Below are 27,470 nucleotides of genomic sequence, written 5' to 3'. Positions count from 1 at the left end.
CTCACATGTGATCATCACCATCCACCACCTTGCGCTGCTGCCGCTTCATATGCGGTCAGTGCCGCCCCCCCGGTGTCCAGCTGAAAACCCCTGCCTTAGGTAACTGGCATTTTTAGATTACTGGTACCCCCTGCTCCCCACTCATGCTCGATAACAGAGCTTTTACTGTGCTAACATTTTCAAGCATTGGTTAAGTTGAACCAGCATCCTGAAGGATTTTGTGAACTGGTGCTCAAGGGTCATCTTCATATAGATACTTTCACTGTTTTTCAGAAAAAAGTTAGAAATATTATGGTGTAGATGTACCCCAGATATACAAAGGATTAAAAATTCACTTATTTGCCAAGTCCTCCTGAGTCATGTCATTATGCTCCAATGCAGGCCTAAAGATCTTTTCATTTCTAATGGTACTCCAAACTACAGATTTCAGTGAAAACATTTTCTGTATTCCTTTTTAGGTAGCAATTAATTACCAACTGAAATGAGTTGATGCACTACACTAGGTTTATTTAGTTGTACTAGGTTTAACAATTGAAAGAGAGAGAGAGAGGAGAGAGAGAGAGCGATTTAAAACCATTCACAGCTCTGTACAGAATCAGGATAATAAAGGAAGAAATCTAAATTTCTGACAATGTTGTGCTAGGATCATGTGACCTATTAGTATAAATATTAATATGTTAACAGAAATGGAAAATATAAGCAATATAATTCTAGATGCATCCATGTTTTATTCTAACCTTTAAATGTTGTAAAGAAACTAGAGAATGATAATTACTCCAAAACTGAACTATATGGTAAGAATAATGAGGTTAGGGTTAGAATTTGAGTTGGATTCACTAGCAGAGAATAGAAGACAGAATGAATTCCACAGAAACAGAGAATAATGAACTAAGAATGAATACACCAGCACAAAGTCTCTCACTATACGTATCTATTTTTTTTCCTAATACAAATCTCCTGAAACCTACAACCTCCAACATTTTTAATGTTTATCTTTTGAAGAGTCAAGTAACTTGCTTAGAATTGATTTTCTTGTCCACTGCTTGCTAGCAGAAATGTCAATTTTTTTTCTAGCTAAGCAGCATTTATAGAAGATTTTTAAAAACTCTAAAGAAAAGGCTTAAGTGGTTAAACGGTTTTGGCTAACTTCAGATTCAGCTATTTTTCACTTCCCAATTTGAATGATACTCCTTAATATCTGGGCCAATGCAGGGGATAACACTGGCAGAATTCCAGAGCAATTCACAATTGTGCAACTGTACGAGGCATTATAAACGCTTTGTCACTCTACAAAAACAGGTCCCTGAAAAGGTGGGAAATGACCAGAGAAACTAGGAAAGGGGAGAGAGAGAAAGAGAGAGAGAGAGAGAGGTAGTCAAAGAAATTGCTCAGAGAGAAGAAATATTATATTAGAAAAGAAACAAAAATAATCTAGCCATAATTATTATAAGGCCTATTCATCTGAACTACAGTATCTCCAAATATTGAGACATGTTATGCTGAATGCTATACAAATACATGACGACTAATCCTGACAGAGTGCACTTCTGACTGGCATTAGGAGTGAATATGTCCAAGTATTAAATGCTCACTGCCTAACATCTTTTTAAGGTGCTTATTTCACTCACTGGGAGAAGTAATTATTATGCACTTTTATCAGATTAGATGTTTTGCCTTCCACAACTAATCCCACTTTTCAGGCTCTAGCTCATTATAACCCATTATTAACAAACTCTACAGAAGTTGGTTCACACACAACTATCAAGGTTTGATTACTTCATTTTTTATTACTTTACTGCAGAGCGATTTGTTGTGTCCAATATTAATACAAACTGCTAACTTCTGTATGCATGGGCATAACAATGATTTAACAATTGTCTTGTTACTGGCACTGTTTGCACACTTCTTCTGATTGAGCGCAGTTAAAAAATAAAATAATAAAAACCTTTAAAGAAGTACAGATAAGCTGTCATACTAACCAACACAGCGTGGTGGTGACTGCCATTTCCCATCTTCACATAAGATTTTGTCCGTGCTAGGAGAAGCTTCAAAATTTTCCAAACACTGGAAAGCTATTTCTTCACCACTCTCATAGTTTCTCGTCTCTGTTACCTTTAATGCACCAGGGACCTGAGGTGGAGGTGGGCATTGCTTTTTAATCTCTTAAGAAAAGATACAATGGGTTAGATGTCTTATAAAATATGATACATGTGAAAGATCACAAACCAGGATAGTTAATATTAGATAAAACACTTAGTGCACATAACAAGAGAACTGTTAAAAATATCACAGATTAGAAACTGGGTTACAACTGTGTGAAGTGCACTGGCTCCTATATTAGGGCATGGGAGTGAGCTAAGGGGACACACACATGCCTTGCAGTGGACAAAGTTGCTGGGTAATGCACTGATGCTTTGGGGATAGCAGGGGTTGGGTGGCTTATGACTGAGGGGCTGTGATCAAGTAGGAAGTGAGGCCATGACTGGTTGTTAGAAATATATTTTTATTGAGCAAGCAGTGCAAGGGGTTTCACTGATAAAGAGCCAAGAAAAGCTAAGGATAAAAGAGGTCAGTAAAGCTCTGGCTAGGTACTAAAGCAGCCAGTTGCAGTGATGAGGGTGGGAGGGGGTGGAGAGAGGAGCAGTGCAGTGTGTGATGCCTAGATGACCTATCCAGCCCAGATCATGGAACACCCAGTGTCCATATAAAACATTGAACCAGCTCAGTGAACCAGTTCAAATAGTACTTGACTTTTCCATGTACATTCCTGAGCCATTTAAGGCAGCTTACACCTATTTAACAGGCTCGTATGTCTGTCTGCTTCAGGTATAAGCTGCATTTAAATCATTTTAAATGTCATGTGTGTTTATGCTCTTACTTTTGTAGCCATTGCCAACTTTTCATTACATCATGACCACACAGTATTGCCCCAAACAAATGAATTGCATTTTCAGTCAAAGTGAATTCCAATTATATGAAATACAAATAAAGAATTTCATAACAGCATCCCTTGATGAACAGTTCTTCTTTCAGACCAATGGTAAAAGCATGATAAACACTAAACAGTAGTAAAATCTCGATTGCAACTGAAACTATATATCCAGATGCCTTAAGGGGCATATCCAGCCCCTTCCTTGGTGAGCTGCATGGGTAAGAGATATATGTGATGGCATCCATTCCCTCTGCCTAGCATAGAGTTTAGGTACGCAAAGACCTCATTGCACAACAATTAAGAAAGAGAAGGGGAAATGCAGCATGGGTGGGATGGGGTGAAAATAAGATTTTCTCTTCTTTCTAAAGGACTGAGGTGTGTTCAATGGCCCACATAATTTTCTCTATCATGAGAGCTGAAAAAAATTTCTATTCTTCAGTGGATGTTATCTAAACTTATATGTATTAAAGGTATGTTTAACAATGAAATGAAAGAGAGGTCAAAGGACTATTGAAGTTGCAAGGAAATCTAGAGATAGGACCTTTCTTTCCATTCCCCAATTGCTTGTCCCTCCATCCTGTCTCTATCCCAGTCCTGTCTTTCTGTATTGCTACAAATTTCCACTCCTCCATCTTCTCATCTCTTCTCCTAGTATCTCCCTTGCCTTACTCTCAGGCCTATTCTTTCTTTCATTACCATGCACTCTCCTTCCCCAGCTAGTTTCAGCTTCCCATTCTCATTTACTTGTGCAATCAACTTTCTGAACCTCCATTCATCTCTCCTATTTCCATTCCCCTCATCTCCAATTTCTTTGTTCAACCAGCTCATTTTCTGTCCCTATTCCTTTCCTTTCCCCAGTTCTCGCTCATGTCCTATATATAGTTTGAATCAGATAGCTTCTGTCCTGCTTTCTGGGAAGGAGGAAGGAGCAGCATAGGAGAGAGAGCCACCCTTCTCTAATTTCTGGAGAAACAAAAACTACCTGAAAACAGAACATCAATTAATTAATTCTAATCTTGTCTACAATGAAATCACAGTTTGTTTGTTTTTAATCTATTGCTTGCAATGTAGGGAGAAGAGATTTTTAATGTCCCCAGGAAAACAAAGACATTCACATTTTAGAAGAATTAAGAGAAATATGGTGTTCTTTTCTCCATGTGTTGTCCCAGCTGGACAGATTTGCTGTTTTTTGAGTACTTAGATTATTTTACTAGTATAAGCAGAGGGAGTTATTTTTCCTAAGCAATGGTGGTTTTTAGAGGATGTGCTGGGTTAAGCCCGATTTTCACATTAGACAGTTGTTCGAACATCAAATGATTTGTGCAGTCAAGTTTCTTTGATATTATATTATACTGGATGAACTAAGTCCAGTAAGTGCTTGGTCCAATAAAAAATTACCAAATAAACCTTGTTTTTTCCTATTCCCTGGACCATACAATAACACCATGACCCTAAAATAAATTATCTCTGTAATTTTAAAGGAACAGACTATACATTCTACTCTTTAGCATATACACAGTTTAGGTTTTGATGATTAAACTAGTAACATTTCAAACCAGTAAACTTCATTAACTCCAACACTTTAACCATTTGCATGACAAATTTGCATATAAATGCAAAAGCTTACCTTTAGGCTTGCATTCAATTTCAGGTAACCATTTGCCAGAAACACAAGTGGATTCCTTAGTGTTTTTGACATCTGTTTTGCACTTATATTTTAGAACTGTGCCAAAGTTAATCTTTTCTGCTGAGCTGGGTTTATATGGCATAAGGTAGATAGCCTCAGAACTCTTTGGAACTGCACATTGAGCAGATTTATCTGAATGAAAACCAAACACAAGATTTAAAATATGCTAGACATTATATAATTTATTAACTACAAATCTCTTCATGAAATTCTGTCAACTTTGGAATACACACCCATGTGAAAATTTTGTATCTACCATTGCAACAAGCATTTCCAAGGAGTCCAGAAAAAGAGAGATGCGAGAATTGTTTTTTAATATTCTTATTTGAATACTTGTAGCAATAAACATTTGTAGATAGGATAACGTTACTTTGTTGTAAGTTAACTGTGTCCCATTTACTGTATGCAATAACAGAATTTTTTTCTATCTTATCACACCAACTGTAAAGTAAGAAGTACAAAAGCAGGCATCCTCATCAAGCTTTTAGAACCATGAGTGCTGCATATTGCCCCCAGTAAGAAGATTTTTTTAATCAGTCTCTCAGAGAAGCATACATGATTTAAAGCTGATATATTCATAGATTTCATAGACTTTTAGCATTTGAAGGGACCTCAGAAGATCATCAAATCTGACCCCCTGCCCTGGGCAAGAAAGAATGTTGGGATCGGATGACCCCAGCCAGGTGCTTGTCTTAAAGACCTCCAAAGTCTAGGTTTATCTACCCCCGATCAGTATTTTCAGAGATTTCGAATAAAAGATTCTGTAATAACTGTAAATTCATCTAACTATGCTCCTGTGGCATATGCAGTGCTCAAAGTAGTAGAAGATGAATTAAAGAAAACCCCTGCAAACTATGGATAAATATAAGGGGGTTTTTTTTCTGATGAAAGGGGGACAACAGTAGTAAAGCATATGAAACTCTTCTTAAGCAGCATAAGCCTTCAAGGTAACAAATTGGGTTAATCCAAAAGAAACGTTTATGGAGCAGTTGACTAAATAGCTGCACAGTAAACATGGGTGAGTGGTGCTTCCTGAGTCTGGTGGGGCACCAACAGGGCACCACTGGAGGCAGGGTTCCCCAATGGTCAGCTGGCGACCAGGGGTGGGGAAATCCCCCACCAGCTAGCCGGCAATCGGGAAAGAGGTCCCCCAGTGGCCAGTCGCCAAGCAAGCCAGTGGCACGGTGACAGCGGAAGTGCCAGCACTTCCACATGCAGCACGGTGTCAGTGGGGCCAATTTCAGGGGGGGCACTAGTGATCTCCATGCTCCCCTACCAGCTGAAGCACTTGCTATCAGCGGGGGTGCATTACCTATGGCAGTAAACATCTCGCATCTACCCATGCACAGCTATTAGACTAGAGTAAACAAATTTACTCTGCCACAGGATAGTACTTGTAAATACAAGTACTATCTTTCTGTGGAGTAAAAAAAACTCCTCAGCAGCACATGTGTAGTTGCTGCCCAACTGACTGGCACACGAGGATGCTTCAGTGCAAGGGCTGCCTGCCAGTGAGCCCCACACTAAAGCACCCTTGTGTCCCAACCAGCCTCTCTGTGACACATAGAGCCAGGTGGAACAGCCCTGGGATGGTAGGCTGTCCCTGGGACCCCTACCAGCTAGGGTTGCACAAATCCAGCTCCACATGCTGCATTCCTGGGGTCACATGCAGATGCATGCCTAGCTTGAATAAACTCTGGAGTGATAAGCTCAAGAGTTCATTCAAGTTCATTAATACACACATGTACATGCACCCATTGCATATGCATGGAGGGAGATTCTCAGCTATGAGATAACTTACATCAGATGAGACTCTTGCTCTGGCATGCATCTTGAATGTAACTGATTTTAATCCCCACACCCCCTTTTTATGTTTTTCTTTTTTTTGCAAAAACAGCAGCTTATTTTAGGGTGAAAAAAAACCCACAACATTTCCAGTTTTCAGATGCTGTTGGCTATTTTCTGTTATCCAGTGAAACTAAACAGAAGAATTAAGGGAAGAAGCCAAAAACCATGGTCCAAAAATGAGATGATGGTGGGATTTACTCCTTACATCCTGGCTTCAAAAGTGGATGGAAAAATCCTATAAAGGTTTTGAAAAGTCAACTGTCATCTAAGCAAATTAATGCAAGTAATTAGTATAGTGCACAATAAACTTTATTACATTCCAAACCTTCCTAATCTGCTTTTTTTGGAAACACATCCTGAAATATGAAGTCAAACAAATCCTGCTAAAGGCCACAATGCTGCAAAGATTTATCCCTATGTCTTGGCTTTGCACACAATGCCACTGCCCCATCAATTTCAGGGGGACTTTTTGAAAGTTCATGAAGTTTCTGGGCACTGACACAGGTGACATTTTGTCACATGATTGATCCTCTGAAGCACTCTACAGCCATGCCCTTACAGAAGCATGTGGCAGCAGACTGTTTTAAAAGGGCCCCAACCCACAACAGTCTGAATCCCCATAACATGTGTGTTCAGATGAAAGTGTTCTAAAGCAGAGCACCTTCATTAACTCATGTCAGCTTGCACCAGGAGCAGGGCTGGGCTGACATATCCCAGCTCTGCTCCCAGTGCTGTGTTCAAAATGGGAGAAGGGAAGGGAGCAGAGGGAGTTCCTTCTGCAGGGCTCCAATCCAGCAAAGATTTTTCAAGCCCCAGACAAAGCACCCTTTGTTCCTTTCCTGCCTCCCCTTCCAAAGACAGAGTCAGGATTGAGATGGAGAAGTGGTGGGGCTGAGGGAGAGAGGCTACAGACTTGCAGGTGCTCCAAACTGCAGCTCGATTCCCCAACCCCCAGAACCCAACAGTGAACATCTGTCGGGCTTGGGCGGAGGCAGGGTTTGCTGTAACTCATGGCACTTCCTGCAAAGTGCCATGAGTTACAGTGGGGAGCTGCATGTCTGTCAGCACCTTCTACCACAAAAAAATCAATACACATCAGCACAAAAACAATGTTTCAGCTATGTTTTGTAAAGAGGCATTTTAAAAATAGCCACATACCTTGTATCTGCTTAAATATTGATAAATACAATTCCTAAATTCTTATATAAAATTATTTTAATGTCACTCAAAATCAACATCTCAGTGGAGTTTACCAGCACATAAAGGTAAATGGGTCCATTCTCCGCTAAGACATTTTGCTTCCCCAGTGCCCCAGATTTCAAAGTTCGTTTCACATCCATATGCCACTGAATCCCCATGAAAATACTCAGTCTGGTTTGTATGGAGAGAAGACCCATTAGGAATAACACGTGGTGGTCCACAGATTTTTACCTCCTCTGTGGAAAAAAGCATATATAAGAAAGCACATGTTACATATAAGACCTATCACATACATAAGTTAAAATAGCCCTTTAGGGCTTAATCCTGTTTCCATTAAATGTAGCACCAAAACTCCTACTGACAGCACCATGCAGGATTACTCTTTCAGAGTAGAGAAACATGTTTGCCTTTCTGACAAATTATTCTTGAGTCTCCTTTTCTATTCCTAGCTTTGTACTTCATTTCATGCTGCACTGAAAAATAATATTCCCTTCCCACATCCTGTGCATTTTCCCATCTCTTTATTAAATTCCTCCTTATGGAGATTTTTCCAATAGTCTCCTTCATGACTTCCAGCTGTTCCTGCCTATATTGGTTTGCCCTTCAACTCTTATATCATTTTTTGCACATAATCAGTTTGGTGACAAGGCTATCCAAAACACTTGGGTAGGCCGTTTTTCATTCCCTTGTGGGCACTGATACTGAAAACTGTTTGTGAAAAAGCTCTAGTAATGTAAGTGAAGTACTAGCCCATGGCAATCCTAAAGGTGAGAACAATGTATAATTTACCAGTGCAAGAAGGTGAAGGAGACCATTTTCCATCAATGCATTCTATTTTGCTTGATCCAATCATTTTAAATCTGAAGTTACATTGGTATTCCATTATGGTACCATGCTCATATAGCTCCTGAATTTCACTGATGATACTGGCATTGAGAACGGCCTGTGGTTGCTCACAAAATCTTACTTTCTCTGCAATGAAGAGATTATATATAAACGCTTGCCACAATTTGACATACATCACAATAAAAGAATGAAAACAGATTTATTGTTTCAAATGGGGACAGGTTAATTAGTTAATTAATTTTATATCTTTAAGTATGTGGATTCCAAAGGCCACAAGTATTAAATGGAAATAAGTACCCTGGACACAAGCAGCTTGCACTTCAGACAATCTGCAGTTTCTTCTCCAGGACCAGGAATGCTTTGGTACAGGTTTGTGAATAAATTTGCAGAACACCTGTCTTAGTTGGCATAGTTAGTATGTGTTCTTATAATCTAAATGAGGACTAGACATAGTCAACAAGAGAACTCCAACAATTAACTGATGACATATATTCATTAGAAAACTATACTGACTCAATTCTAAGATGAGGTTCTCCCCCATTTAACATGTGAGAAAAAGACCCTGGTCTTAAAATCAAGTACGAGGGGGATGTGTACAGGTGGCTGCTGTGGCTTTGGCTCCAGCCTCTACCTAACGTCAGCGCCATAGTCTCAGCTGCTCAGCTCCACACTGCCATTGCCCCTTCCTATGCAGTCTCTACTCTCACACCTGCTTCTCTCCTGCCCACCCCATCAACTTATCCTTGCTCCAGGCTAGCAGGCTTCTTCCATGCTGAAGCCTGGGTAACTGAACACAGCCCCCATCTGAACCTGTAAGAGTGGTGTCCAGACTGCATAGCTGCTACAGGGGCTAAACTGGGGCCATGTTAAGTGCACCAGGCTAGAATGGGGCTAGACCCTGCTCACATGGAGCAGAGGCTGGAGAGGAGATGGAAGAAGAGGCTGTAGGGGGAACTAGGGAACAGAGCCTGGGAGAGAGGGAGAGGAGAGGCTGGGGGAAAGAAGGGGGCAGAGGCGGGGGTGGGGCAGGCATGGGACAGAGGTGGCAGGGGGAGTCCCAAGCAGGTGGAAAGCTGCTTATCTCCCCCAAAACCACCTGTCCCTCCACATTGCCTGACCACCTGCAGTGGTGGGGAGGAGTTGTTAAAGATGGCCCTCCAATGATTAGATTCTATACATGGGAAATGATAATAAATTTATAAATCTTTCATGTGTAGAATGCAATTACTGAGGAGGTTATCTTAAGTTCAGGGTCATCTTGGATTCAACTAAGTCTGGTAATACCTTTCAGAGACTATTCAGGACTATAGTAAGCAGTTATGGTATTTTGTTAGTTTGACCAAGCAGTTATCTGAGGTGAGATTGAAAAGAATATTAGAAAAAATTCAGATGTGACAAACACTGTAGAAGAACAATAGAACAACCTCTCACCTCTTTCACAGAACTGGGATGCAAGGGGCCAGGGAAAGAGCCACTGAAGCTCAATAATGGATTAAGGTATGCTGGCTCTTTCTCTTCCCTCATGCACAGCTGTCACCCTGGTTCTGTGCAATGGGAGGGAAGGACATTCCCCTTACACGGAACCAGGGAGAGGAACCAGTTCTGGATTCAGGACAGCAGCTGGGGCTTCAACTGCATCCCTGCTTTGCCCACAGGAGTGAGAGAGTAGAAAGTTGCCTTGTCCTACTTGAGGGTGGCTGTGGGCTATGGTTGACAGCCTTGGTTGCTGCTCTGGAACCAGCCAGGGTCTCAGTGCAGAACCTGGGGTTGCAAGCAAAGTCCCAGTTCACGCACAGGTGGAGCAGGAGCAAGGAGAAAGGAACCCTGGAATGCTGGAGGACCTATTAAGCCCTAGTATTCAATTTGTAACATCATATTCAAATTGAAGTGTGATACAAATCAGCCACAGAAGATATTCCACATTTAACAAATGACATCTTTGATGCTTGTTCACCATTTTTGTGGCTAGTTTACCATTTTTATCAGTAGATAAATTATTTGAATGTGTGCCATGTTGCAAATGATCATACAATTAATGTTTTAACTGTACAATAAATACAATCCCAGGAGCTTTACAAACATAAATATATATCATATCAGAATTGAAGTAGATACAGCATAACCTTATAAATCCGGCATTCAAAATTCTGGAATTCTCAAAAATCTAGCAATGCAGGCAGGCGATGTCAGCCGCTCCTAGGGCTGCAGCAGAGATGAAGAGAACTGTCAGTGGATGCAGGGTGGGGTTGGGGGGGATGGGGCATGGCTCTTGCTGCTATGTGTACCCTGGGAAGGTTCCAGGCTGGGGTGCTATGCTGGACTCTTCACGGGGGGTGCATGACCCCAGATCTGCACTCAGGCCAAGAGCAGGCTGCCTCCTTCCCTGAGTGCTGGGAAGAGTCTGGTGCCACCACCAGCCCCAGCCTGGAGCAGCAGCCTGCTCTTGTCCTATGGGCAAATGTGGGGGCACGCGCCCCTGGGAAGAGCCTGGTGCAGTCCCCCAGCCTGAAGCCCTCCCAGGGTGCATGTAGCAGTAAGAGCCATGTCCCGCCATTCCCCGCTCCACACCCACTGACAGTTCCCTCCACTTTGCTCCCTGCTGCAGTCTTGGGAGCAGCCGATGAGCAGCTGCTGGGCTGCACTGTGCCCCTCCCCACACTGCAGCCTCCCTCCCTCACCGCGGGTTTCAAAAATCCAGAATTTTCAAATTTCCAGCAGGTGCTAGGTCCCAAGGATGCCACATTTATGAGGTTATACTGTAGTTGAAATTGCTGGGCTAATTTCATGTTTGGAACATCTCTATTTCTACTTTAGTCAGTAAGAAAATGAATAAAAAAAATTATAATACCATATTTATTCAAATATAAGATAAGGTTTTTCCACCCCAATCGCCATGAGGGATAAAACTCTTAATATTACGTTGGTATATAAGCAAATCACTTGCATACGTTGCCTATCATTAAATGGCTACCAAAACCAGCATGTTTTCAGTCATGGAAGCTAACTAAGAAGTTGACTAAATTCAGCCAACAGTGAGCATGACTAAAACACATGGCCCATAGTAAGCAAACAGGCTAATAGGAACCTATCACAAGAATAGATTAGCACAACCCATTTAATATATGGTTCTGCAAATTGAGCATAGTCCCCTCAGTGCTAACTATTACAGGCCATGGCGAGATACTTTACTGAACATCTTGGCTTCCTCTCCACTTCCACAGATGAGATGTTCTTTTCTTTACCATTCTGAATTATTTCTGCTTCTTTGCCTGCCTTAAATGGCTGGAAAACATCAGGAAACAGAGCTCCAAATAGTTTACCAGAATCCTTCTGTCATCCCCTCTCATTCTGTCACATACGAGTAATGTGACCCACTGTCCATGGGTTGGAGTTGGACTGGATTGCCTTGTGCCTCATCCGCATATAAAATTTTGGAGGATCCCAGGACTCATGACAAGAATACCCTGCCTAGCCATGAGTGGGGAGTTAATTAGCACATGGATCCTTTGTGGGGGGTACCTAGAGTACACACACATATTGAGCAGTGCTGAGCTGTAGGTTCACCATGGCTTGAAGTCATGTTGACTCTGCTGGCACCCAGACCAATTAACTGTATGGTAAGGGATAATCTTTGTTGTTTTGGACTAATACTTTACATAGATTGTACAAAAGTGTTGCCTAAAAGTGTATGTATTTGCCTGTGCTCAAACTTGCAGCCATTTACCAGAAAGGTAAACTACATTAATGCTAGATGACCTAAGTATATGAGTACCCACAATAATTTGCCTATGCGAAAATTACTAGAGGCACACTTATTGCAAAGTCAGTGTTCTCAAATTTTCCTCTCACTTCCACGTGCTCAGGGAAAGCAGATTCTGACAAAAGCAGACAGGGAAGGGATTTCAGAGGAAGAAGCTGAAGGGGAGGGTGGGGTGCAGAGGGTAAGGTGGGTAGCTGCCCTTCCCTCCCAAGATGTATTTTTCCTGCTGTACTGGTAGAAGGGAAACAAATTCAAGGCAACCCTCCAAAAATTAGATTTTATACCTGCAGAATTATAAGAAATTCATAAATTTTCCATATATCAAATCTAATTATTGGGGGCTCATCTTTTATTCAGCATCATATCATATTTCAGGAAATCTGCTATACAGACATGCTAAATTCTATATTGAGCCCAACTGGCATCACCATGAAGTCCTTCACACAGGATTAATAAGGAGGAGTTCAAGTCACATCTGTTTCTACAGGGCCAATTTACAAGAGCTAGGTTCCTGAAAGCATTATTGGTTAATAATGATTTCATTAATAAAGATACAGCTAATATAAAAACAACAGGTATGCTTATCTCTGTGAGTCCATTCCTTTTGCTACAATCAAATTAGAAAGAAGAAGCTTATTACTAGTGGAAGAAAGTTACAAAACAAATGAAAGCTCATAAGTCTTTTTTATGCTGCCTTCAAAAAAGAAAGAAAAGAAATATGAAAAACTTGGGACCAAAAAAGATATTGAAAACCTATTATAGAGCAGGAGAGGGAAATACTTGGGTATTCTGAATATTATATTTTATAGTATGGTTAATATACATCGTACATATACATTTTGCATACATTAGATTTTGTATGCAACAGATTTGAAAGGTCATAGAGGACTGGAAAGGTACTGAAAGAATTAAAATAATCTTAATACAATTAAAAAAAATGGTTCCTTGGTGTAACTTTGTGGAGGGAGGAATTGAGTGGTATAACACAGGAATCGAAAGTGAAATATATAATTGGTATAGGCTTGCTAATTTGCTTACTTGTGTACTGATGGGACAGGGCATGGGGGGTCATGGCCCCCAGTTGAAGGGCTGGGGTGGAGGGGCACCGACAGGCTGCAAAACTGGAAGCAGCAGCAGTGGTGTAGGAAGCACTTCACGTTTCCAGTTTTGCCTCCGCCTCCAATCACCGCTGTAGGTGTTGCATGTGGGTACAGGTATGCTCCCCCCCGCCGATATTGGCCACTGCCAATGCTACTGGCAGCATCTGCGGGCAGTTGCCAATAGCTGCTCAGCACTCACCACCCACTCCCCTGCCACCACTGCCGGCATCTGTGGGTGGTGTGACGGGATGGGGGGGCGCAAATGTAAGCGTACCCTCAGTATGCCACTGACATCCAGTTCTCTTGGTAAGCACCTGCCCAAGAGACATAAGAAGCAGAAGGTCTTCTCAATGTATTGTACCAGGCCTCAAAACAAAAGACAAAATGGGTACTCTTGTGCAGGTTTAAAGGGTGCAGATGGGTGCAGAAGTCAGGTAGAGAAAAGAGTCCCCTGTGCAATGGGGATTGTCTTCACAATCCCTGAGTGAGCTCCTCCTGGGAAAATCTAGTTCTGCATCTTTTCCAGAGCAGAGCTGTGCCTTTAGAGAAGGCAATCTAATCAGACAAGGTAACATAATAATAGAGGGCTGTGTACACACACACACACACACACACACATTTGTGCAAACATGAGGGGGGGACATTTTTAGCATAGTAAGATTCAGCTTTGGGGAGAGCATGTCCATAGGAGACAATGACAGTATTTTAGAGGCAGAAAAATTAATACTTAAAAAGGCAGAGGAGAAATGTTACCTTTACATAATGGAGGTGCAGGGGACCAGCCAAAGTAGTAACACTGAGCGCTGTCCGGTCCTACTCTGGTGTAACTTTTAGCACAGGAAAATGTTATCACATCTCCATTACGATATTTACCCTCCTGAGGGGAAATCGTTCCTTTAGCCAGTGTCAGCATTTCACATTCTATTGCTAAAGGCAAGAAAAGAAACATATTTACTCACATAAAAAGCATCTTAAAATGCTAATGATTTGAACAAAATAGTTTGAACCCTGATCAAAAGATACAGAAATCAATGGAAAGGTTCTTGTTGGGACAAAATGTTGATAAATAAAATATTGGTGAACTTCATGTGGGAATCTATAAAGAAACAGGGGGGAAAGATTTTCATGCTCCAGAAAATTATAGGACACAATATAATTTGTATTGGAAGTAAAAACAGTGAGCGTTACATAAGGATAGCAATTCCTATCATCTTTCTCTCAGATACTACTCTTGTTAATACAATTAGTATTATAAGCAACTTTAAAAAGGTTTTCAGAAAATGCATTCTTACTGTCCAAGACAACACGTGATATACCATGTGAAATCAACTAGTGATGCTGTATATTCAATCTAAATTGCTTCATCAAATCTTAAGATACACCTTTCACATATTAATTTATCCTCTTGCAGGGTTTTTCTGTCATTCATGTTACAATAAATATTCTGTGGTTTGCATGAATTAATTCAGCTACTGTACTTTGAACAGCTTATCTACAAGTTATTTATGCTCCAGAACTACCTCTTGTATAGCGAATAAAACCATTACAAATAACCTACACCAAAACAGCAATACAATCAGAACCATTCCTAACTTCTCTTCCCAAGCCCTCCAGCTCCTTGCAAAAGAGTGGGGGCAGGGGGTGGAGGGGCGGGAGGGGGAGGGGATCACCTGCAATAGGCTTCTTAAACCACAGAACTGAACGCTTTCAGTGGATCAAAAATAATTTTCCCTGTCTGTGGTATAAGTAAATCTCTATAACCATTTTCCACAGTGGTAACACAACGTGTAGAAGTACATGAAGTGGACTTGATGGCCCTAACAACTTTGAAACCTATGAAACCTATGAATAGAACCTGCAGCTGCTGCGCTCCACTTATCCAAAACGTCACCTGAACATTATAGTCCTACATTTTAGAGAAAAGCAAGAACTTGAAAATAAGGATATTTTTCATATAAGCCTATGAAGAACACTGTGGGTGTGTCTACACATGCATTTGATCTGGAATCAGTTTACTTGTGAGTAAATTACTTGCAATTAAATGCTCCCAGGCAGGTGCCTACACATGAAAGGAAGTGGGAGCAGATTTGCTGATAATGGCAAACTGGTCCCACCTCCTGGAGTCCTCCAATAGGGCCCTGTGCCATCAGGGGGAGTTCTATGCTCCTCCTGGATGCTAGTCCAGGCGCTAGCAGGAAGCACCAGGACAGGACAGCTCTCCTGGCCAGGTCTGGGACATTATACCCTACCCCCAGGGCTGACTGCAGCCAGGGCAGGGACAAGGACAAGCAGTGATCTCCTGCCCTGGCTCCCCAAACAGGGGCAGGGGACTTGGAAAAAGCTGCAGGGGAGGGACAGGTTCCAACCCCCTGTCCTGATATGCTAGTGGGGCAGCTAGCTTGCTGCTAGTTGCCCCACCAGAAGATTGAGGCAGAGGGCTGGGACCTACCCCACCCCTGCAGCATTTTCCAAGCCCCATGCCTCGATCTCCCAATCAGGGCATGGGGCTGGGACCTGCCCCTGACCAGGACAGTTCCCAGCCCCCACACCCCACATGGGGTGGAAGCTGGAGATCCTGTTCCCCACTCAGCTCTGCAGCATGGCGCTGGGTGGGGAACAAGCTGGGAAGCTTATCTCCTTTATCTCCCTTATCTCCCAGCACCAGCTCTATGACCATGGGGCTGGTCGCTGGTGCTGGGAGACCCTTATCTCCCAGTCTGAGCTCCGTGATCTCAGGGCTTGGGCTGTGAGATAAGGATCTCCCAGCATTGGCCGCGTGATCGCAGAGCTGGCATGGTGAGATAAGGATCACCCAGACACCTGCTTCTCAATTGCAATGGTGGAGTGAGGGCTGGGAGAAAAGGACCTCCCAGCCCTCAGGGAGTGAGTAGCAAATTCACTTTAAATTAGTTTTTACTTTCGATTTGCAAGTAGTGAATTTACTTTCAATTAGTAACTGCACAGTAGCAGTCATGTAGACAACTGACCAGGAGCAATTCTGCTCCCTGTCAGCCCTCCACCAGGGGACAGGAAATTGCTCCCTGCTTCTGGGAGCTGCCTGCTGCCAGGGCAGGCTCTGCCACTGGAGCCTGAGTGGGGACTATGTCCTCCTGCCCCAGCAGCAAGAAGCTCCGAGCCCCTTACTTGGAAATCGTGATCAGGGAGCGGGGGCTGGAGAAAAGGATCTCCCAGCTCCCATTCCCTGATCGCAATCTCAGGGATTTGCTCCTGGTCACAAGCACTACTGCACTACTGCACAGTTACTAATCAAAAGTAAATTTGCTACTTGGATTTGCAGTTAGCAAATTTACTCGTGATTAGCGAGGTTTACTGCATAGTAAGTATGTGTAGATGCATATGCTTACTTTGTCGTATACTATGCTACTATGCAATTAAGTGTCTCATGTAGATGCACCCTGTCCTGAGGATTTCCCACTGAATGTAATGAGAGGTTTTTGATTGCCACATGACAATTCCCACTCATTCTCCAAAAAAAGGACCTTCGACAAAAATATAATAAGGAAAACTTTGAGAAAATAATTCACAAATAATCACATTCTGTTCTCCTATGCAAGCATTTTAGTAGCTTGAAAGGAAAAGAAAAATTCTCTTACCAAGACACTGAGGCTCTGGAGTCCATCCATTTTTGCTACACGTAGTGTAACCACTTGTGCTTTTATGTATAGTTTGGTATCCATCTGCACATTCATAAGTCAAACCATCTCCAGGTGAAAATACTTTTTTACTTGTTTTGAGAAGAATATTCTCTAAATTTGGTCTTGTACATGTCTCTGTAGAATTAGACAAGTTTAATTATTTTTACAGACTCTGAATTGTCCTTTTCATATGTACTTCTCTGCTCATAAGCCTCATTAATTACACAACAGAAATTTAAACAAATGAAAACTGTTACGCTGCCAAACCACAGAGAATTCTGCACATGAAATCTCAAGAATTGAGAAGGACAAGTTCATAGATTTAGAAACAAGGGCTCTTCCCTTCCACCAGCACCTAGCAGCAGCTGAGTGCACAGCCCCAGCCTCAGCCCTGACCCCAGCCAGCTGCACGCCTGCTCCAGACCCACCCTGACCAGTGTGGACCAGCTGGAAACCATGTGCACAGCTCAACCCCGGGCCATCCCACGCCTGCTCCACGGTACCCACGTACACTAAGCAGCATCTGCAGTAGGGCAGAATCTCTTGCTAGGTGCAAGGTAAAAGTGACTGCTTCCCCATCACTGCTGCTGGGCCCTGTTTGCTGCAGCTGCCCACAACCTGCCACCAGAATGCCCTGCGGCTCCTGGCTGCTGCTGTTGTCACTGCTGCCTCCAGGCCTCCCACAGGCACAGTGTTGGCAATGGAGATGAGCCAAAGAGCAGCCTGGGTGCAGACTCTGGGTGGCTGCAGCAAGAAAGGCCCAGCAGCCATGATGGGGAGGGTGCTACTTTTCCCTCATGCATGCAGCAGCTTCTGCCCAACTGCTGCTGCTGTTGCTGCTGCTCAGTGTGGGCAGCCAGCCTGGAGCAGGCATTGAAGGGGGGCTGGCGACGAGGCAGTGCATGCAGGTTCCAGCTGGTCCAGAGCTGGTCCTCTCCAGCCAGGGTAAGTCCAGAGCAGGCATTGAGTGGCGTGGGATTGGGGCTGTGCATGCAGGTCCCCACCAGTACCATGGGGCTGGGGCCAGTGCAATAGCAGCCAGAAGAAGACACCACTACGTGGACATCCTAGAAATGCAGTTCAGCTGCAGAGCCTCTCCAGTCTCACTGCGTGCCTGTGGGCAGCAGGACACACCACGGGCTGGATGGTGCTCAGACCAGGTAGGATGACAGGACCTGCCACAGGCTGGACAAAGTTCTTCCATGAGCTGGATCTGGCCTGCAGGCTGTATTTTGCTCACCCCTGCATTATACCATCCCAAGTGCTGGACTTTGCACTTGTGCTTGTTGAATTTTGTTGGGTATTGAAGGAATAGCTCAGGGCAATGGTAGAAACTGCCTTTTGAGGTCCCAGTCATTGGGTTGAGATCCTAGATGCTCTCTGGCTGATTTCCTTCACCTTCTGGGCCAGACTATGATTTTGTTGTAATACTTGTGGTTTAAGCGTGTTCATATTATAACAGTGTTGAATGCTTCGGTTTCCCTGACTAGCTTGTACAGGGGCAGGGGAGGAAGGGGTTCAGGGAAACTAGAGACAGGGCTGCCTTGCTAAGGGGATGCCTAGCTATTGGGATTTGTCAACACTTTGGATGAGGTTGGTAAACATCCTTTGGAAATGACACTCAGGAGACCTCAAGAAAGCATGACTTAAAGAATGGGCTGAGCAGATTATAAGGCCCAGAGTCCTTGAACAACATGGAGAATGGCTAAGCTCATTTTGCTGTGTACAGAGGGTATGCAGGTTTGAGTGGAGACTGAAGGACTGCTTAACCCCTGGAGGGAGCAAAAACCTTGCTTGCTGTATTGCAGTTGCCTGCTAAATGCTTCTGTTGAAGAGAAGCCATCTGCTTTACTGATTGGGACTTCAGGTGCACTCATTTCCCCTTTGCACTGGTAAAATCCCTCTTTCAGAAACTCAACTAGAAGACAGGGAAGGCCATGCATAACTAGGGAGGATCAGGGAAAAAATGTCAAACCTCAGACTCTAAGGAGCTACACTTAGGCTAGCTTCAGGATATACTCAGACACCCTTTACAAGTTTGAAAGTCCCCAGCCAGCAAACTCCCTGGATGAATCCTTGTTAGGGACATCCTCTGACTAGGGAAGACAGCTGCCTTGGTTGTAAAGACAAGGACTGGTATAAGCTCCTTGCACATAACTGAGCCTTGGTACCAAGCCTAAACTCTTGACAGTAAGAAAAGAGGAGTTCTTCAGTCATTAAACTACTCACTGCTACATCCTGGGGAAGGGCTCCACCCTGTACGAATGCACCGTATATTTCCTGTTTCATTTCCATCTGGAGTTGTGTAACCAATGACACATCTATACGTTGTTTCGTCATTTAAGTTAAATATGTCCTTCTTTTCTGTGAAATACCCATGAATTATCTCTACTTTTTTACATATGTCTGATACAAAAGAAAAGAAAGAGAGCCATATCAAGCTAAAATATTATTAACATGATTTTCAAAAACTTAAGGTGACTTTGAGAAGACATACAAATGAAATAAACTGTTTCAGTTTTCTAAAACACATCTGCTCTTTTATTTCGCATTTACATTTTTGAGAGTGGGTGAGGAAGGTAAGAAATCATCAACCAGGTGATCAAGATTATATCCCATCATTCCTGCTATTCTTGTACAAACCAATATAAAAGTTGGGTGGGTGGAAAATGGCCAATTCTCAATTTTGTTGGGAAAAATCTCCTTTTAATTATAAATGGCTTGCGTAGAAATATTGTATTTTCTCCCACATAACTTGCACCATTTTTCTCAAATAGATTCATAGATTGTAGAGTCGGAAGAGACCACAATGGATCATCGTGTCCGACCCCCTGCCCCTGGCAGGAAAGAGGACTGAGGTCAGATGACCCCAGCCAGGTGACTATCTAGCCTCCTCTTGAAGACCTCCAAGCTAGGTGATAGCACCACCTCTCTTGGAAGCCCATTCCAGATCCTGGCCACCCTTACTGTGAAAAATTTCTTCCTAATATCTAACCTAAATCCCTTCTCAACTAGTTTACACACATTATCCCTAGTCACTCCCTGGGGTGCCTTAGTAAACAGCACTTCCCCTATTCCCTGTTGAGCTCCCCTAATACATTTATAGGCGGCCACAAGAAATCCCCTCAGCCGTCCCTTGTGAAGGCTGAAGAGATTCAGCTCTCTCAACCTCCCCCCAGAGGGTCTGTCTCAAAGGCAAGTGGCCCTCCTCTGGACCCTCTTGAGATTCCCCGTGTCCCTCTTGGAGTGCGGCTCCCAAAACTGGACACAGTACTCCAACTGCAGCCTGACTAGTGCCGCATAGAGGGGGAGCATCACCTCTTTTGTTCTATTAGTCACGCACCTGCTAATTCATGACAAGGTGCGATTGGCCTGGTTGATTGCCTCGTTACACTGCCGGCTCATGTTCATCTTGGAGTCAATTATGACTCCAAGATCCTTCTCTGCCTCCGAGCTGCTGAGAAGGACACTCCCTAACCTATAGGTGTGCTGGGGGTTCCTCCTTCCCAGGTGGAGTACCTTACATTTATCTTTATTAAATTGCATCCTATTTCTCTCTGCCCATTGATCCAACCTGTCCAGGTCAGCCTGAATCTGCTCCCTGCCCTCCGGTGTACTAACTTTGCTCCATAACTTGGTATCATCAGCGAAATTGGAGAGGGTGCTCTCCACACCCTCGTCCAAATCCCTGGTGAAGATATTGAATAATATCGGTCCAAGGACTGAACCCTGCAGGACCCCACTGCCCACCTCCCTCCAGGCTGAGAAGGAACCATCCACCACCAAACTGAGCAGGAGTAAATTGGATTAAATTGAGATGTGCATTATATGCAAGGAAAAGGGCTTCCCACACATCCATAAATTTGGGTGGGGGGTGGGCAGAGCAGTGGCAGCATTAATAGCTGTGGCTCTGGAAGCCAAGGCAAATAATGCTGCCACCTCTCATCCTTTCTCACCCTCCAAATTTCTGATCCTGTGGGAAGCTCCTCTCCCCAACCAGGGGCTGGATTTGGAGGGTGCGAGATGGTTTTGCAGCTGGAACTGGCATGCAGTCTGAGTCAGCACGCAGTCCTGGACCACAGAGCCAGTGCACGGTCCCAGACTCAGAGCATGGCCCTGGAGCCAGTGTGCTGGATTGATCCCATCATGCAGTCCTGGAGTCAGCATGCTACAGTCGGTCCGGCCATGCAGCCCCAGTGTCTGCATACTGGATAGGACCCTGCCACATAGCCCCTGCTCTGGCACATGGTCCCCAGTCTAGACTCCAGCTTCAGTGCATGGCTCCTAACCACCCATACCAAGCCTCCAGCACACAGCTCCTAGTCCATGGCCCCCATGCTGGCACACAGATCCCAGCCCCAGTGTGCAGCCCCTAAATCCAGATTTTGTCTCCTTGTTAGGACCTTTCAAAAGTAGGGTGCATGTTTTCTAGGACTTTTTCTAAAGGAGCCTTAGATCTATAATGTACTTCACAAATGAAAAGGGACTTCTGCATGAAATACAGCCCTATATATATATATCCCACAGCATGACCACATAACCTGCCTTCTTGAGATACTTCCACCCCCACTATGATATACTTCATCTCCAAGCAGTGGTATACCTTAGGACTACTACCAACAGGACATTTCCTTCTGGGCATTCTCTGCCTGAATTTACTAATTTTTGAAATACACTGTACCTCTTTTCGTACATATCTGGGAGGTTACAGATGGGGAGGGAACACAAATTTGAGGAAGAATGGGGATGTTTGTGTATGTACCTGAGTTCTCTTATAGTATTTGGCCGACTGGAATGGTTTGTTAAACTTTAAATTCCATATGGAATATCGAAGGAGGGCCAAGCGCCTCAGGTCTACTGCAATAGTCATCCAATATAACCATACGGGAAGGATGAGCACAAGAAGAATATGAAAACTTGTGTTTAACCTATTTAGCAACACCTTAAAGCATGTTTCAGGTGTAGATAGCAAAATGTGCTAAATCAACCCAAAAGAAAGCACACAGCACACATGCTCTTGTCCAATAAGGAGCTTTTGGGAAAGATGAGTCTCCTTTGGATACCACCACTTTTTGGACCACTCTGCATTCAGGCCCTGACCAGGCTAAAGGGAGGATCTGAAACTGGGGTCGGTTATCTGCTTTGTGTTGGGGATAAGCCTTTTTTTATCCTTATGGATCCTTATGGAAATCCACAAATATTCAATCAAGTTATAAGCCAACAACAGTCAGTTGTCAAATGCTCAATAAGACTTGCTTGAGCTTGAATATCCTAGCATCTGGAGATTTCTTCTGCACTGAACATGTTCAATCCTAGGATTGCAGAGGCCGAGCAGGACTTTCTCTACAGCGGTTTTTCCTAGCTCTGGAACCACAACATTCAAATCACTACAATTCAAAGGCTGCACTATTATTGCCCCCTCTCTCTATGGATGAACTCGTGGAAGATGTGGACAGTAGGATGGACATTATTATTATTACTATTTGCCATACTGATCACAAAAAGACAAAACACACAATGCAAAAACAAACAAACACATGGTTTCTATCCCAGACAAATTGACCTCTAAATAGGAGGCACGAGGTAAAACTCTGGAAGCATCTCAGGAGCATGCACTAATATACGAGTTATCTGTTAGAGTTGGTTGTTATAGATTTTAAGCAAACTTTAATACCACAGCTATGTTTTTAACCAAGGTCCAACAGAATATAAACACTTACTGCCAGGGATACACCTTGGAGTAGGCCACCAACCGTTCTTGGTGCATGTAACAGTGCGTTGCTGATTCTCACGGTCGTTCTCTGAATTACATGAATAGGTAATTCTGTCATTTAAGTGATATGTTTTCCCAAAACTTAAGTGGAATCTGCCATTTTCCAAATTATCCACAGGACAGGTTACTGAAAAAATAGTTAAAGCCCAGTTAAAGCCCAGTTAACAGGAGGAAGTCAAGAGTGTGATGCTGGGGTACAGAAACTGGCGCTAGCTTGGTATTAGAAGAAACTGTAAAAACAAAACCATCCTGCTGCACAAAACTTCCACACTTTATGCAGAAAGACCTTTATTTCCAAACCTGAATCAAAGAACTTGATTTGTATAAGGTTGTTCATGGGCAGCAGGGAACCAAAGGTAGGAGCATGGAGATCCTAAGGAGTAAAGGCAAGAAAAACCAAACCTAAAATTACTGTCTATATGGTAGGAGGAGAAGCAGGGAACAGTTAGGACTGGATGGATAAGGGCTCTGAGCATGGTAGTAGGATAGGTTAGAAAAACAAGAAACTAGTCTGGACTTTAAGATGGACATTCAATTATACCCAGAAGATAAGCTTTGCTTTTTAGGAAAAGTTCCTGTCACAGAAAGTTTACAATTGAAATACCACACATGGCACAACAAGTGGAGCTGACAAAGGTCAAAGGTTGTGGTGATCTATTTACCCCACAAGTCCTTGGCTCAGGAACATGCACCATCATGGCAGGTCATCTACAGAGTTGTTATTTTGTATTTATCCTAAGAAAGTTATGACAATAACAGCTATAGAGTTTAGTCAATAAAACACAGGTGCTTCTTACGCTCAGAGATACATCTTGGAGTAGGCGACCAGCCATCCTTAGCGCACATAATCCTGTCTTGCTGATTTTCAGGGATATAGCCCCGGTGACATGAATATGAAATTGTTTCACCTTCTTTGAATTTTTTCCAATGCCAATAGCTGGTACCACCATTTTCCAAATCTGGGACAGAACATAATTCTAAAGTAAAAAGAGCACATAGGGTTAATCACAGGAAATCAGGCATGTACGAAGAGGGCTGGAGGAAGAGGGGGGGCAGGAGTGGAAAATAAATCCTTTAAATATCAGCTAAAAATTTTAAAAAAAGGTAACATTAACCTCTGTGCTGCAGAACACAGTGGTACTTAATACCAAAAAGAACTTCATTTTCAAAAGTTTTCCCACAGCCTTGCACCTTGTGACAAACCTGTGCATAGGGTACAATATCATAAAAGGTGCAAGGCTGTGGAAATCAGGTCTAATACACCAGACCATCACCTGACTCAGCCTCACCGTTGGCTGACTTCTGAAATGTATTATCATTTACACCAACCGTGGCCTAATACATCTCTGAAACATTGATCTCTAGCACTAGCTTCAAGAAGACTTCATGATACTGCTCCTTCAGGTTATTTTACTTACAGGTATTCTTAGCTCTCTCATAGGCTCAGTCTCTCAAAATAAACAATGCAAAAATACAAACCAGCCTGCAGAACCCAAATGGTACTGAATCTCCAAGCTCACAGGCAGATCTGTTTCACAGCACTCGATTAGCTCTGTGGTCAGGGTCAGGCAGTACCTGACAAGATTTTTGGATTTATAACCAAACCAAAAGTAAGATGTGAAGGGTTTGTTTACATCGTGCCATCTTGATGCAACGCTGCCATAGAAAACATTGCTAGATCATGACCCCAGCCTATGGTAAAACCTGGTTGCAGAAAAAGGCTCCTTTTCCCTATTTTGTGCAGGACACGGGCTCTGAGATTTCTCTGGAGTAATGTGAAGTGATGCTGGTAAAATCCAGAGATATCAGGGCTGCGCCTTTCAAACCATGTTCACAATATTTATCTTGGAGGCAGCTAATTTGAACAATTATTTTGCAGTTGGGCTCAGATTTGCATCTCAGATCCTGCCACAACATGACCATTGATTTATTTTCCTCCTCAAGACTTTTTACCAGGACAGTTTTATGCTGTATGTTTGCGAAGAATCTTTCCTTCATGCATCTTCAGAGTCCTACTTGGAACTCATCTATTCTCACCTCATCCCTTCCATTTCTGGCCTTCCTGCAATCAGTGGTATGTTGTCATTGACTTTACTGTCATCAGGATTTCAACATGAACCCCTAAGGCTTATAGGAGTCAAGAGTGAGCTGGCCTCGTTTATACCTTCTGAAAACTAAGCACACTAATTCCCCCTCTTTGCCCCCATGTCTGTTATAGTGTGGAGGCAGAGAAGGTTGAGACTTTACATTCCAACCTCTGTACATTTTTCTTAACCCCTTTTCACCTGCCACCATGAAAGCAGCAATTGACAAGTTCAATATAGATTCATAGATTCATAGATGTTAGGGTCTTAAGGCCTGAAAGGTCTTAAGTAGTCAGAGCTTTCTTCTTTTATCAGGACACTAAATAGCCAAAGCCTCCCAAGCTGGGTGTGCCTTCAGATCCTTCCTGCAAATTCACTTCTTTCACGACTTTGTTACATATTACAATGTGCATGTGCTAAATCAGTGGAAAGTTAAGTGGCATTCAAGTTAGAACATGTTCTGAGCAGTCGCATAGTAACATTTCCCACAATGTCTGACCTGCTCTGACTTCCTGCTAGAGGGCTAGGGAGCAGACTGGAGTGCCTTTTTTGCATATTTCCAATACATATTTCAGCAGATCTTCTGCTCAGACCTCCACTGCCTGCTTGTCATCTAGCCACACGGAGGAGGGCAAATCTCTGGACATCTTCAGCAGCTGGAGTATGGGGAGGAGTGCACACAGTGCACCTAGACACCCACCTCATACTCTCACTGAACATTTGGTGGAAATTGCTGTGCAGAGAGAAGTGTAGGGGTAGGGAAGTGGGGTGGTGGCCAGTGTCCGTGGTAGCCCATGTTTGCATGAAACTGGGGGCACTGCTTGTGGTCAAGTGGGGGAGAGTAGGTGGAAACTTACTCTTCTGTGGCAATAGCTGCCCTTTCCGTGGCAATAGCCACCCTTGTCAAAAAAAGAATTTTCATGACTCCACAGCAGTACCAGCAAGGGCTTGCTTGACTCCCTTGCAAATGGGTGGAGGCTTGAGTCTGGAAGGCCAATTCCTGGATCCTCCCTGACCACCTCTCCTGTATCTGTGCCACTTCTAAGAATTGGTAATCCAGAGCCACAGGAGTCTCCTGAAGAGTTCCCAGCAGCTCCTCTGACTGGTACTGCTTGTGCCCATAGACAGAAATCCAGCTTTTGGTGGGGTTCTCCCCATGGTGAGGGAGATAGCTAATGTCCTAAATGGTGACACCCCCAAAAATGACAGCATTCCCTGCTGACAAATCCCTCCTCTCCTGGGATCCACACAGCAGTATATGGGTCTGACACTGACAGTACCAACACTGCCTTTATGGGAAGCAGGAATGCGGGTCCTTATATGCACATAAATAAAAGCCTGTGATTGTACATTTTTGTATGTTTGTGTACTGCAAATTTGTTTCGGGGATTGGATCTCGCTCTGCTGAGCCTGTCCCTAGGCCTGTGGAATTCACCCAGCAGTAAAAAAGGGCTGCAAGTGGGCTGACATCCACTGATTCACTGTGGTGCATGCAGGGCATCCCCAGAGGAGGAGAAGTGGGCTCCAAGTGGTCTTTACTATGTGGCCCAGTTGTGGGATAGGGTGATGGATTGGGTTTTCACCCTGTGATTTGCCTGAAATGCTTAACCCTTGAATAAGTCACTGAATACCCCGTCTCAGCCATTGAGTACCTTACCTGGACCATTAATCTGTGACTGGGCCAGGAACCTAAAATCCTGTGGCCTAAGCATGGATGCGCCACCAATTCACACTTTCCCTGCACTATATGGAACACAATGGCCCCATCCTTCTGGTAAACAGCAAGGGGAGGGACAATATGCACTGCCTGAAACCCATGTGTTTCACCACTTCACCATACCCAGAGCCCAAAGGCACCCCAAAGCCAAGAAACAGCCCAAAGCCCCAAGTCACTCTTGAGCTATTACCACCCCCATGTTCCTGGACCCTTGAACACACCACCAGTCACTCTGTAACCCAGAGTTTCTGAAACTTGCCAGCAGCTGGTGCCAGACTGATCATTCCATATTCCCAATGAGGGGCTTGTTCAAACTGTTCCCATCTTGTGTCTCCTGGGTTTTGGTTTGGGTCATGGTTTTGGTCAGGATTGGGACCTGGCTGGAGATTAAGTCCACAAAGCAGATATCCTCACGCTCCTCAATGTCTGTTTCCTTCATTTTCATCATTGTCCTCATTGTCATTGTCACCATTCTCACTCTGCATTGGGCCCATGAGTGTGCAGTGCACAGTGTGATAGATAACAACACTATGGGATGTCTCAAGTATCCCGAACAGAGCCACATAGTAGCAGAACATGGACTGCATTGTGCCTGAGCCCTTGTTGGTGTTCCTGCCCCAAACATACTGCAGTGTCAGGCCCTTCATTGCTTTTAGTGAAGATATACAGCCAGTGGTGTGGATGATTCTTTCACCTCTAGGGACACGTGTCGTTCATGAATGCCTCTGCAATGGACCTGTTCTATGAACTTTTAATCTTTCTGTGCCTTTCTCTCTCACTTTTTCTTGAATATTTAGATTTCAGGCTCTTTGGGACAGAGACTGTTTATTACTGTGTCAGTGCAGCACAGGGGGCTACACTCTTTCT

At 43.5% G+C, this 27,470-nt stretch overlaps 1 protein-coding gene across 2 annotated transcripts in view; it reads right to left on the bottom strand.

Moving 5' to 3' along the window:
* The window catches only part of CFH (complement factor H), a 104,185-nt gene that overhangs the window by 28,345 nt on the left and 48,370 nt on the right, over positions 1-27,470 (bottom strand). For both annotated transcript variants that reach the window (XM_059728416.1, XM_059728417.1), the window contains exons 9-17: positions 23,600-23,779; positions 22,750-22,929; positions 19,259-19,435; positions 16,988-17,164; positions 14,127-14,300; positions 8,457-8,639; positions 7,721-7,903; positions 4,560-4,751; positions 1,980-2,162 (exon numbers count right to left, since the gene is read on the bottom strand). In XM_059728416.1, the coding sequence (XP_059584399.1) occupies positions 1,980-2,162; positions 4,560-4,751; positions 7,721-7,903; positions 8,457-8,639; positions 14,127-14,300; positions 16,988-17,164; positions 19,259-19,435; positions 22,750-22,929; positions 23,600-23,779 (1,629 nt within the window). The remainder of the gene's footprint in view (positions 1-1,979; positions 2,163-4,559; positions 4,752-7,720; positions 7,904-8,456; positions 8,640-14,126; positions 14,301-16,987; positions 17,165-19,258; positions 19,436-22,749; positions 22,930-23,599; positions 23,780-27,470) is intronic.

The sequence above is a fragment of the Alligator mississippiensis genome, chromosome 5 (genome assembly GCF_030867095.1).
Source record: "Alligator mississippiensis isolate rAllMis1 chromosome 5, rAllMis1, whole genome shotgun sequence".
Lineage (NCBI taxonomy): Eukaryota > Metazoa > Chordata > Crocodylia > Alligatoridae > Alligator > Alligator mississippiensis.
The sequence above is the reverse complement of the archived record's forward strand: the minus strand, read 5'-3'. Positions and strand labels throughout refer to the sequence as shown.